The sequence below is a fragment of the Heterodontus francisci genome, chromosome 3, assembly GCF_036365525.1.
Source record: "Heterodontus francisci isolate sHetFra1 chromosome 3, sHetFra1.hap1, whole genome shotgun sequence".
Taxonomy (NCBI): Eukaryota; Metazoa; Chordata; class Chondrichthyes; order Heterodontiformes; family Heterodontidae; genus Heterodontus; species Heterodontus francisci.
Window position 1 is genome coordinate 82,247,561 of NC_090373.1, and position 12,970 is coordinate 82,260,530.

Sequence of the window (12,970 nt, forward strand, 5' to 3'; positions counted from 1 at the left end):
TGTAGATCAGCTAATGTACACTATATATTGCTTTTCAAGTTACCTCAGCAAAAAGTTTAAACGTTCATATTATACCTTGTTTCAAAGTTTTATGCAAAAAGTATGAATTCTGGTTCCCTTCATTGCTGATAAAATAATTTCCTTTGGCGTTCTAATCTTCATTAATTTTTGATACATATGACTGGAATAGTGCATAGGGCTTATAAACAAGATCTGCCATGCTCAGTGAATAGCAAGTCTTGCCATCAACCATAAAACATCTGGGAGCTGCAGGTTCAAAGAATGCTAGGAGCTGTAAGCTGCTACATTATTGAGTCTATTCAGCTTAGAATAATGGGTCCGAAAGCATCTATGAACAAAAGACAGGCTCCTGAGACGGGCAAAGGCCTCCAATGGAAAATTGGCATTGTGAACATGGAGAATTCTATTATTTTATTCTATTAATCATTTCCTTGTAAATTCATTCACTATTATGTTGAAAACATTCTTTCCAAAAGTAAGTCCAAAGCTTGATGGAGAAACAAATTATGGTAGCCAAAAATGGTTCTTGAAAAATATTTTCAAAGATTTCACTGGTTCGCTTTCTTTTAAGATTGGTAGTTTTGTTACTAAATTGGTTGTATTCATACATCCTTAGTAGCTTGTCATTGGAAGTTTATCTCCCCATTTTGGCTACATATGATCAGTACATTAGTTATGATTCAATGTTATTTTCTGAATATGGAATCTGAGTCTATCAGGTTTGCTGAAAAATGTGCTTATGAAAAAGTGTGATGCCGAAAGTGTGATGAACAGAATGCTTGGTAGATGCAAGGCATTTTTTATATATACAGATGTACTTTGAGTTTTGGAAGATTAAAACAAAAATGTTCCATCTAGTCCTGGATTTTTCATTAAATCTATCTGCAGGGGAACAAGAGGTGTAAATACAGTTGAAAATCAATGATTTTCTTTGGCCAGCTTTTGCAATTTGAGGGCAGTTTGAGGAACAATTTCAAGTATTCATGGTAAATCTGAAATATTATGACAAGTTCTTTGAGGTAACAAATTTCCATGGAGGTGGTTGAGATGAAAGCAGTGCTACATGATACATGGCCTAAGGTAATTTTATCATTCGTAACTTAGGATCTATGGGTAGACAATTTCAAGCTAAGTATTTGTTTTCTAGTAATTTACAGATTTCTACCTTACAAGGTGATAGCTGCAAGTTGGCAAGAGGCTTGTAATACACCAACGAATTTGGATGAAGTTATAAACTGCAGCACTGAAACTTGAGCAATGGGATGCATTTCTTACTCTACTTGATACACTGAAAATTTCTCTTAAGTTGTAGTGCCAGTGAATTTAACTGAGGAGGGTAATAGAACAAAGAACAAGAACAAAGAAAATTACAGCACAGGAACAGGCCCTTCGGCCCTCCAAGCCTGCGCTGATCCAGATCCTCTATCTAATAATGAGCAGGAACTAAAATGAGCTAATAAAGTCAATGGCAGCCTTAATGCGTGTCATGCAGGCCCCCACACACCAAAAATGAGGCACATTAATTTCACCACATGGACATTAAATTTAAAAATTGCTGCTGGGAAGAAAAGAAGGCCTATTACAAAGGGTTGCCAAGCCCCTGACTGGAAAGACATTTGTTGTATATTAGCAAACAGTGTTGGAACGAGGGAACCAGTCCCTGCTCCCCAATACACAAAAGAGACCTGGTCAAAACAGTCGGTCACGTGACCACCTGCTGGCCAACTAGAGGAGTTTTAAATTGGAAAAACAGTGCTTTAAGACAAAAGCTCTTTGCTCCTGGACTAAGAACATCTCTCTCCTGTCTGGTCTCATCTCTTTCTCACGGAACTGAAAACCATTGAAGACATATGAACCCCAAGAGAGAAAAGTCTCCTACAGTGAACAAGGTTTAAGAAGAATACTGGGCCCCAACAAAAAGCAAGATCGACCTACAAGCAAGGACTACAGCGAGCTCAAAGCACAGTAAACAAAAACCCCTCTTCAGAGATTGCCTCAAACCTCTCTACTATTTTTCTTCTACTCTTTTCTGTCTCTATTTGCATGTACAAATCGCATATGCATGCTAGTGTGGGCACAGCGTGTATGCATCAGCGTTAACCAAATTAGAGTTTAAGTTTTAATAAATTTCACTTTTCTTCTTTAAACCTATGAAAGCCTGTTTGTTTTCATTTCTTTGCCTTATAATTGGAAAGCGGTGAACAAGGATTTACCAAGATGGAGCTCAAAACTCAGTGTGTTTAAGAACAAAACCCTGTTACAATAAGACCAGGTGAAGGGTGAGAAAGACCCCTAGACACCTTTCTCACCTGGTCGTAACAATGTGATAGCACAGAGGATAATTGTCTGACATTAATTGTGACATCCTAACTTAAGTGATACCATATCACCTTATTCATAATAAAATCTTCAGACACTTTTATATTACAGTTCAATGTTGACCAGTTTTACATATGCTATTTTACCAGATCGCAAATGCTTGCTTATTTATCTGTTGGAGAAACTAGTGAAGCAAGATACTAATGGAGTAGTTACAGGGGTACCAGAAGCAAATAACTTATCAGAAAATTTCTACATTCTCTAAACTGCAGCAAAGATGGTCGCTGACTAATTCACTACTAACTGCACGAATTGCCAAAAATTCATTTGATGCAAAGATGATCTATCATTAAAGATAGCATATCAAATATGAAAAGTCTTCAAGGTACAGGAAGAGTAGTTAACAATGTCCAAATACCTTGGGGAGGGGAAGAGAGAATGTATTTGTAGAGTTAGAACAGAATGCCATAACCATTGTCAAGTGAGACCAAGTGATTTACTATATGATCACTAAGGGGAATTTAGATGCCTGGCCAGGTGAATGATATTACTTCAACAAAAATCAAATGCATCAGTGACTATAGTAAAACAATATCCTCTGCTGCAAAACTCCTGAACAGCCAATACGAACTGAGGAGGTATCAAATGCAATGTTAGTATTTGTCCACATCACCTGTTATGAAGAACCTCTTTGAAGTCAATGATAATTTATCCCATTACTTGCGGGAAAAAAGATATTTCAAACAAAGAAAATATTGGTTAAAATATTACCTTTCAGCCACAATTGATTAACAATCAAAAAATTTTGCACTTATAAAAAAGACCTCCACAACTTCATGACATCCCAAAGTGTTTGCAGCCAATAAAGTACTTTTAAAATGTGGTCGTTGTAGTAATGTAAGAAAACGCAGCAGCCAATTTGCAGATAGCAAGGTCCTACAAACAGTGATGAGATAATGATCAGATAAAGGGCTGAAATTTCCCAGTTGGGTCACGTTCCTGACATTGGTCTCAATTCCAGGTCGGAGCCAAGAAATGGCCATGATGGACGTCGGTTGCAATCTTCCCTGAGGTGACCAATTACAAAGCCACCTCTGGGAGCCTCGTCCAATTAATGATGGCAGGCGGACCAGGGAAGTCGGAGGCCCAATAGGAGGGCCTACAGCAATGTCTGGCTGGCAGCCCCACCAAGAGCGGTGGGTGCTGCTGAGGTCGGCAGAGCACGAGGGCACCTTAAAATGGAGGTTTTCTCTGCAGCATTGAGAAAGAATGAAAAAACACACCTGGCCACACCTGAGATGACACCATTGTGGAGGGAAAGCTCCTCCACAGGATGGTTTATGGCCACAGCTGTGGCTGTCAGATCCTAGTAGGTTTATGCACATTGAAAGGAGGCATCAATGGTACTCAGCCTGCCGCCGGAAGGCCACCTCCAGTTAAATGCCAGGCTCCAGCCTCAGTAAGGGGGGGGGGGGGGGCGGTGCAGTCCGCCATTGGTAAGATCCTGGCGGTGCCATCACCTTTCCCTCCAATTGGCCCATTAATGGGCCTAATTGGCTACCCACCACTGCCGGGCAGGTAGTTTTTGCCATATTGACCCCACCACCTCGGAGGCGGGAACCCTTTGGATGGCCAACCCAATGTGCTATTTTACAACTTTGCTCCCAGTCCTGCCTCCTAACCCACCTCTGGGGGACTAGGAAAATGTGTTTTTGGTTGTAATATTTGAGAAATAAATGTTGGGCAAGACACTGGGAGAACACTCCTGCTCTCCCATTTTTGCACCAGTATCAATACTGAATGCTATGGACTAGATGCAAGATAGCTTTCCCACGATTTTGATCCAATAATGTACTTTTATCTCGAACTCAGAAAAGGAATTTAATAGTCAAAGAACAACAGATGACTAACCATTTATGACAATGAGTAATTTTGCACTCCTGTCCTTCAAAGCTGCTTTAATTCTTATTTTATTTTAATTTTGTGTGATTTATATTTATAATATATGTTTTAGATAACTACCGCACCAGTTGGTCAATCAACTTTCCTTCACCTTGCTGGTTCTGCCTTAAAAATAAAATTAAAGCGATACAAGACACAGTGATCCGAAGACATCTGAGGTCAAGCTTAGTACTAAATTTAGTAGTCAGCCAGCTGCATTTGACGCTAACATGCTGGTTGTTATGGAGATATGGTCAACCTGCTGGGTGAGATAAACTGCTAATTGGCACTACTGGAGAACTCAACTCCATGAAATATATATCTTTTCCCAAAGATGGCAAACCTGCCAAAGGAATGTGATAGTTGTACAATTTGTAATACTCTCTGGAAAATTAAAAAGTCTGAGTAAAATCTATTAAAACTATAATTGCTTCATTTTGTATCTTATTGGCAGTACAAAGTAATACAACTTTAAAGAGATAATGTTTGTCAAGATCTACATTATTTCATAGCCACTGGCTACAACTTTAATTATTTGTGTCTGCTTCACTCTGCATTAGTGTGGTTTCAATACAATGTTACAAATCACAATTGAGTACAACTGAAGTTAGAATTTTTGCACAAATTATTTACGTCTTTGGTTAGCAAGTTTCGAAGCTGATAAATTTGCAGGAAAGACTAACCATAAACTGCTATTCTGAAACTTCACCCAAACGTGAGCCCAAAAAGCCAGAGTCTTGCAATTTGTGTTCCCAATACAATTTCTATCTAGAATTCTGCTTGTTGCTCTAGGTAAAGGCATGTTACTTTGAAAATACCTTGGCACCATTAGTACAAGTCATAATTGCAATACTTTGATAAACAATGCTCTTACTTTTAGCAAAATCAAAGGTTTTCGCTTCTGACAAAAAACATCTTCTACACTGGCACCCAACTTTACCCAAATTAAAATAAACTTTGTAAAATGCCTACAGGGAATAAACATTCAAATGCTGGGAATTACACATGAGGGATCAAACAAGCATGCAGCGGCTACAACTTTTACTAAGCATCCATGTTACCAGCTCGCAACAATTATTACATCAGTACCATTAAGTTCAGTGCAAATATCATGGGAATGTATATGAAATCTGTGATGAGTCTATTTGACTTTGCACCCATTTGGTTTCCAGTAAGAACTCAAATACATTTTCTAATGCAAAAGCAACTCCAAACAAGCATGGAGGATCTATGATATAAAACAGAAAATCCTGCAAATACTCAGCAAGTCTGGCAGTATTGGAAATAATCATTTTGCTTTTGTATTGGAGGATCTATGACATTTACTGAGGATCTATGTTATCAGTTTGTGACAAATTGATCCACTCCTAACCATCTGTGTGACAACTCAAACTCAACTAATGTACTTACATACGGGTGCAAGTAGTGGACTACGACAGCAAAGGCTAAAATACTAATACGAGTAGCAAAAATTGTTGACAACTACTGTAGAATTCTATATTTGATTTGTGCAGATAAGCCAAATAGTCATGCTGAGTAATGCAGTAGCCATTTCATTGAATGTAATGACTTGTGCTATTTTCAGCATAACCTCAATTACATTTAAAGTACAACATATTTGACAGAAAATTCTAAAAGAATTTGAAACTGTATCCAACATCTTTACTTTGTTGTACTGCATCTGCTATCGAGCTGCCCTGATCATCTGCCTCTGTATCACAATGGCTGTATCAGTGTTGAATGACTTGCATATTAAATTAGTTCCCTCAAGAGTTGATTCAGTGTAGGTGGCACAAAATAAAACTGCTTATTTTGACAGTTATCAGTCATTTTAACACATTTGAAATAAAGAGAAACATTTTAATTCTGTGTAATATGGGACTGTGATAAAGGTGGGAGCAGCAACAGCTGTAACTGTAGTGTCACAATAGCAGCAGCAATCAAGCTAATGCACATGCATTTATGTTGATAAGCATTGTGTGTAAGATAGATGATTCCTTTATGGTAACCAGGATGACAGTTACAAAGGGGCATGATTGAAGGCATATATTTACAAAAAGAATTATAGTCCTATGAAATACAGACAGAAGGAGTTCATGGAGTCAGAGAAACAGGAACAACCTGTGAGGTAAAGTATTCAGATAGAGAAATATAGATGGACAGATGAAAAAAAAAGGGAAAGCCTGTGAGGCTGAGGAGTCAAAAAAGAGACAGGCAAGCAGGGAATAGAGACAGTTTGTAAATGGGGCTAGTGGAGCAATGTCTCACTTTAGATTGGGATTCTTCCACTTTGTTCAGTTTTAAACCTTGGGACTAGGCAAATTCCATAAAGATAGCAAAAGTAATCAATTTACACGGTATCCAAGTAAATTACGCTCATATTTTCCAATAGAGGTTACCAATAATGTAAAACACATTCAGTTCCTTTGTGGAGTAATATATTTTGTACAGTATCTATAAATTGAGCCAATCAGCTGTAGGGAGGCAGCCTCCCATCGGCTTCCTGGGGAGGCCATTGGAGCAAGAGGCTCCATGGCCTAAGGAGGGGGCCGCCAATGGCAAATGCCACCCCGCAAGCCCGACACCACTTGAGGGGTTTCCTTCCGTCGGAGCCTGCCTGTTAGCCTCGGCAATAAGAACTCTCTGTCACCCCTGCGAGGGCATCTCAAAATGGAGACACCCTCACATTTCACCTTCCGTGGCGCTGCCAAGACTGCAGAACTGCCAGCCCTCTGATTGGGCCAGCAAGGTGGAAGGCCCGCCTGCCTTCTTTAATTGACCGCCTCCTCCACCTGCTGGCTCTTGATCGCCTCATCCTGGCACTATCGCATGCAAAGTCCAGCCTCCCTCTAGAGCATGCTGGCCACCCGAGAAACTCTCCAACTTCAGGTCTTCCCTCCTTCTGGTAAGATTATACTCTACAAAGGGTTTATTTTAAGACTGAATACCATTAAAGCTTGGTCAATGGAATAAGCTGTTAGTGCACCAAGATGATTTGACAATGAAAATACTCAGCTTGGCACCTGCTCAGTGAACTTCCAATTGTGTGCAGGTTAACAAGGAAAGATACTGAGCTGAGAGAAGGCACTTGCACACAAGGGAGGGAAAATCAGGTCATGAGGTGACCCACGCTAGTCTTAGCTACGGGCTGAATTTTACCAGCCCTCTGGAGACAGGCTGGGAGGCCAGAGGCCTTGTAAAATGGCGGCAGAAGGCATTTAGAGGGGAGCATGACTTTGTCCCACCGCCCAGGGATATTCTCAACAGTGGGAATGTTAGCAGCACAACCACCTGCCAACCAAAGACAGCCAGCCAATTAAATCAATTAATTGGCCAATTATGGCTACTTCTCACCCCTTGACATTTTACCGACATTGGGATGAGCCTCCATAATGCAGGGAGACCACAGGTAAACCGTGGCAGTCTCCCAGTGGGTTCCCGGGGAGGGGGCCTTCCTTAATGGCCATAGCCCACGAAGAGCTGCCCCCCCCCCCAATAGCAATGGCCATCCCCACTGCTCCAACATTGCTGTTGGAGGGTTCACCCCTCTGACCACTAGGGCCTGCCTGGCCCCAACACAGTAAAAAGAAACTCACCTGGCCTTTGAGGGCACCACAATATGGAGGCGCCCTCTTCCTCTCCCTGCAGCCTCAACAGCAGCTGTCTCTATCAGTGGTGCTGCCAAGCTGCCAGCCCTCTGATTGGGCCAGCAGCTCTGGGAGGCGGGCCGCCATCCTCAATTGGATGGCAGTCCCGGAAATGGTCTCATAATTGGCCACCGCTGGTAAAATCCTGCCTGGGATCGCACTTTCAGTCATGGATTTGGTAAGGTTCCAACCTACCTTTCAGTGGCTGGTTTGAGAGTGGCACCATCTGAAGGAATGATTTGTGGTGCACAGGTATTTAAGAGAGAAGGAAAATTACTAAAAGTGGTATTTTTTTTTATTTTTAGTTAAAAGTTATTGTTTAATTGACAGTTTTGAGAGCTCGACAAGAACTTACTGCCAACAAAGGCCCAGTACTGTCAGTTATTTAGACTCAGGTGACACTATTAAATGAGGTGTACCTTCAGTCCTTTTCATTGTATTGAGCCTTATAGAAGTGAAGTGCACTATACCAGTGGTTAGAAATGCTCACCATTTACTCACCCTGCCACAAGCAAACCTGTGTTGACTAACTTTAATGGCAGAAAAAAATTCAAGGCATAGATGAACCTAACTCTATGGTGAAGGGAGTAACTCAGATGAAGACAATTTGGGGGAACTAAAGCCATTTAAAAAAAAGATACTGGTAATTTGTTCCAATATTTAAATCTAGGAAAATATACTGTTTGCATTTCTTGTTTAAAATTAATATTTATCTTTACAAAAGGACTTCAGTACTAACAAACCCATTTTGCATTGAGTGCAGAATTCCAGATTGGTTTATTTTGAATACAGCCATCTGGATTAATATTGCTAACACGTCGATGACGAGAACAAGAACACCTCGATTGTAAACAGCTCTCAATGGGCCCACTGAATTACAACATCTTGGGTCTAATATTTCCCAGGCCCATTTTCTTGAAAGTTTTAAAACCTGCATCAAAGAATCATTGCTTTCAGGGGTGGTAGTTCCCTGCCAAACCTCCGTCAAGATGATCAGCAAGTTGGAGCAGATGATTCTTGCACCACTTTTTAAATCTGCTTTAAATCGGCGGAGGCGACAGCAGAAGTTTCTAGCAATTGCGTAACGGACCCATAACAACCGGCCAGCTGCTGTAGGCCGGCAGTCGATTAAAGTGACCTTCCATCAAGTCAAGAGCCAATTGTACTTCACACTGCAAATGTGACCCACTCTCCCTTCAAACGGGCGAGGTGAGAGGTTCGTGAACTGGGTGCAGCCTGGCCGTGTTTACCATGACCTTAAACCACTTGACCTTGATGTCAACTTGATGCAGCACGGTGATGTTTGGAGTGAGGTGGTCTGACTAAAAAAGACTACTTAAATAAGACCCCACGAGCACCAAGCGCACTCCTCCCTCGGCTATCGCCGAGTGGCGGGAGTGGAGCACTGAGCTGATTTGGATTGTGGGCGGGCAAGCGGGCGGGGGATGGAGCGAATGCGGGTAGGGATGGAGGGAACGCTGGCGGGGTGCGGGCGGGGATGGATGGCAGTGCGGGCTACACCCTGTGTGCAAAGAGTTCAAAGTTTGCACTGACTTTTGCCTACGCTATGCGACAATCCCAGAATGCAACGCATGGCAGTTCAGCAGCAAAAGAAAAGCAGCCCCAATCAGCAAGATCCCAGAGCTGAGCCAGAGTAAGAATTCAGGGGGGAAAGCCGGAGGGAACAGGAGACGGATGTCAGATTGTGGCCCTAAGGTGGCCGAGGCTTGGCGACGATCGAGTCCCGCTCCTGCCGACCCTGTCACGGAACAAAACAAAGAAATGCAAAGAATAAAGTGCTAAAATCTGAAAGGATCATTTCTTACCATCTGTGTGTCAACTCCTTCTTCCAGGGCAGGGTTTGTGTTGGTATTGGACGGCATCATGGGATCAGAAATAATAGATTACTAGATTTTATATATAATAAAGCGGAGTGGTGTCTTCTGTCCTTCAGCTTTTCCTTGTCTGCAAAAAGCAAAATAAAAACAATTTATGATTTTGGAACAGTCAAATCCAGGCTCGATTTCTTAATGTCTTCAATTATTTAGCAGTCCGGGGTTCTTGCCACCTTAGCGAAAATGATAACCGTTCCAGGCAGTGGAGCAGTTAGGAGCTGGACAGTTGTTGACAACCATTTTCACATTTAGCATCGTATATATCTCCCCTGCTGATCGTCACTAATCGTCAGCTCGCCCACAGTTGGACAACTAGTCGGGCATTATTGTCATATATGCCTCCTCTTAAAAATATCCGTCACAGATCACAATTATATTGAATGAGTTTTTCCCTCTCCTCTCTTTCTCTGTGTTATAACATGGCGGTTTTGACATGGTGCCAAAATGCGCATTTTGTTGCTTTACTCGCTTTGGCCAGAGGAGAGAGAGAGACCCCTTTTCTACAAATTAAAATGCATCTTTTTTTTTATTTTGTTAGCAGCTTTTCATTTTCACGTTCTGCTCGGTCAGCATTTTTCATTTTCCCTTCATCTTCGTCAAGTATGTCAGCAACACCTCAAATCAGCCCAGATCCCCGTTTGCTAGATACCTCACTGGCAAGAATCTCTCATCCAACATTTAAAAAAAATCTCTTTCGCTCGATCCTTGATGGAAACTAATCTTCATACATGTGGAAACAATTGGATATACAATAAACTCGAGTGATACTTCCAGATCGCATTGAAATATCCGATGTGCCTATCATATTGTGTGTTACGTACTACATTACTGGATTAAATGTTCTCTGAAACGACTCGTTTTTTTGTGTTGATCCGTGCCATTCAAAAGAACAGCCAGAATAAAAGTGTTTGACCTTGGCCCGTAGGTTGACACATCTGATGCAAAATAATATAAACTGAAATTGATTGGGAAACAACATATTTTAGCATGTGTATGAAGTCCCATACGTCATTGTTTTAAAAAAAGACCGAGAATATGGCCTGTTTCCTCGAAATACCGAGTGTGATCTGATTGATAATTAGAGCTTTGCTCCGTGTTTTGACTCAGAAACGGTGACCTCAGCTAGTCTGACTGTACTAGAACTGATTACTGTCTATCAGTCGTACAATAACAGCAGCGATGGAGGATGAAAAAAAAATAACGCCCCGTCAAAATAAGGGACTGAGCACCTGTTGCTATGGAAAATCCTACATGCATTTGCCATGTGTGATGTTGTACTTGGCAGTGAGCGAGGTTTTCTGGAGCCTTCCATTGCTTTAACTCCCCCCCCCCAGTCCTTCATCTAGAATCATTGGGAATAGCTCGCTAACATGGCGTCTGCTGCCTTTAAACTTCAGGTTAACCTTCATAGACCGTTTCACTACAAATAACCACATAAAGGTGCATTCACAAAGTGACATCCCCAAAATTATCCATGTGCCACCATTATGAAGGTCAATTACTGCTGGCTGCTTCAAACAGGTTTATCTACATGTTTATAGTGCAGCAGATATACAATTGCAAGAAATTCATCGACTTAAATGTGGCAACTTTAAAAGTAAACGGAAGCATAGAAATCCCAAGATGCTGATACCTATGATAACGGGATACACTGAAGATGTTAGGACTTGATTATGTAACATATATAAGTGACAACTACCATACTTTGCCACAGATCACAGTGACACTTGAGAAGCAGAAAATAAAACACACGGTGACATGTTTAGTAGAGGCGGCTAATGTAAAAATGTATTTACTAAAGGAAGCAAATAGTTTACATATATCAGCCCCAGATTTGCGTGCAGGTGGGGCAAGGTACGATCTTTCGTGATTTCACACGCACATTAAATAATTCTCGGGGGATCATTTACTATTGCACAGTTAGAAAACAAAATTCTCCAAATGAGCTACACGGATGGAGAATTTGATGCCATTTTGGTTTCCCGGCGCTATCAGAAAGCGAGCAATGGAAGTGCCAGAGACTGACTATAGAAGTGGAGTTTGGAAGACAGCCAAGCTTCAGATGATAAACTAGCTTTAGCTGCAGTGAATACTAACACGTACCAAGGCTTAGCTACATTTTTGTTCGATGTAAGCCTTTAAAAAAAAAATCACACACAGACATGGCCAGATTACACTGAACAGAATATTTCAGCTTTTAACCACCACCTTCGTTTAATCGGAAGACGCAGCTCTCCCCCATTAAAACCTCCCAAGTTCACGGTGAAAGTGAACAATCGTTAAAATGTATAGGAGGACACATCTGCAGAGAGCTCTGATGGAACCTCTCCCCGCACCCCCCCAGCCCTACTTCAGCCCCCATTAAAGGAAAAACATCACCATCTTTTACTGCTTCTAGGTTTGCAACCGCCGTTCGAAAAGTTGACGATCGGAAAATATATTGATTAGCTGATGAGTTTCATAGTGATCCGAGTGTAAATTACCCGTTGCCAATCCAGGCCTGGACCTTTCCCTCGGCTGATTCTTCCAGCGTCCTCCCCAGCCGGCGCGGCCTCCTTGAGGTCCTCTACACTTACTGCAGAGTCCTACCGGGTACAGCCTGGCTTCCGCGGAGTCCTAAAGCCCGACATGCTCAACACGGCTCTTTCACTCTTGTACCTCTTCCCAGGGTCCAGTAAACAGTGAATCCCAACAAACTTGCCGATGTCACCTGCTTAAGTGACTGAACATGCAATAACTAACGTGTGTCCAAGACATTCTTCATATTGTTTTGAATTAAATTGCAGGTATCTGCAAAGTATAATCCACCTCCTGCATAACGTATTTGATTATACTCACGGCTCAATTTACACCCTTAACACGTCAATTTTTTCTACCAATCTTTGCGACCAATATAACTTGAAGTCAGCAACTTTTTTTTTAAAGTGCATCCAAGCCTCGTTATTACAAACTTCGTATGGGAGTCTCGTGTAATTTTGAGCTCTTTATCTGAGCTTCTGTAATGGAACTCCAATTCGAGGTAGGCGCATGGAATATAACTATCTGCCATCGTGGCTCGGCACGATTTCAGACATCTTTTGATTTAACGGCACTCATTCGCTTCCACACGATGCCAATCCTCCAATGTGATTATTTCCACTAACTTAA

At 41.6% G+C, this 12,970-nt stretch overlaps 1 protein-coding gene across 7 annotated transcripts in view; it reads right to left on the reverse strand.

Moving 5' to 3' along the window:
- Nucleotides 1-12,414, reverse strand: part of dnmt3ab (DNA (cytosine-5-)-methyltransferase 3 alpha b) — a 718,146-nt gene extending 705,732 nt beyond the window's left edge. For all 7 annotated transcript variants that reach the window (XM_068023838.1, XM_068023830.1, XM_068023822.1 and 4 more), the window contains exons 1-2: nt 12,307-12,414; nt 9,755-9,893 (exon numbers count right to left, since the gene is read on the reverse strand). In XM_068023838.1, coding sequence (XP_067879939.1) covers nt 9,755-9,814 — 60 coding nt within the window. In that variant the 5' untranslated portion in view covers nt 9,815-9,893; nt 12,307-12,414. The remainder of the gene's footprint in view (nt 1-9,754; nt 9,894-12,306) is intronic.
- Nucleotides 12,415-12,970: the final 556 nt, after the last annotated feature.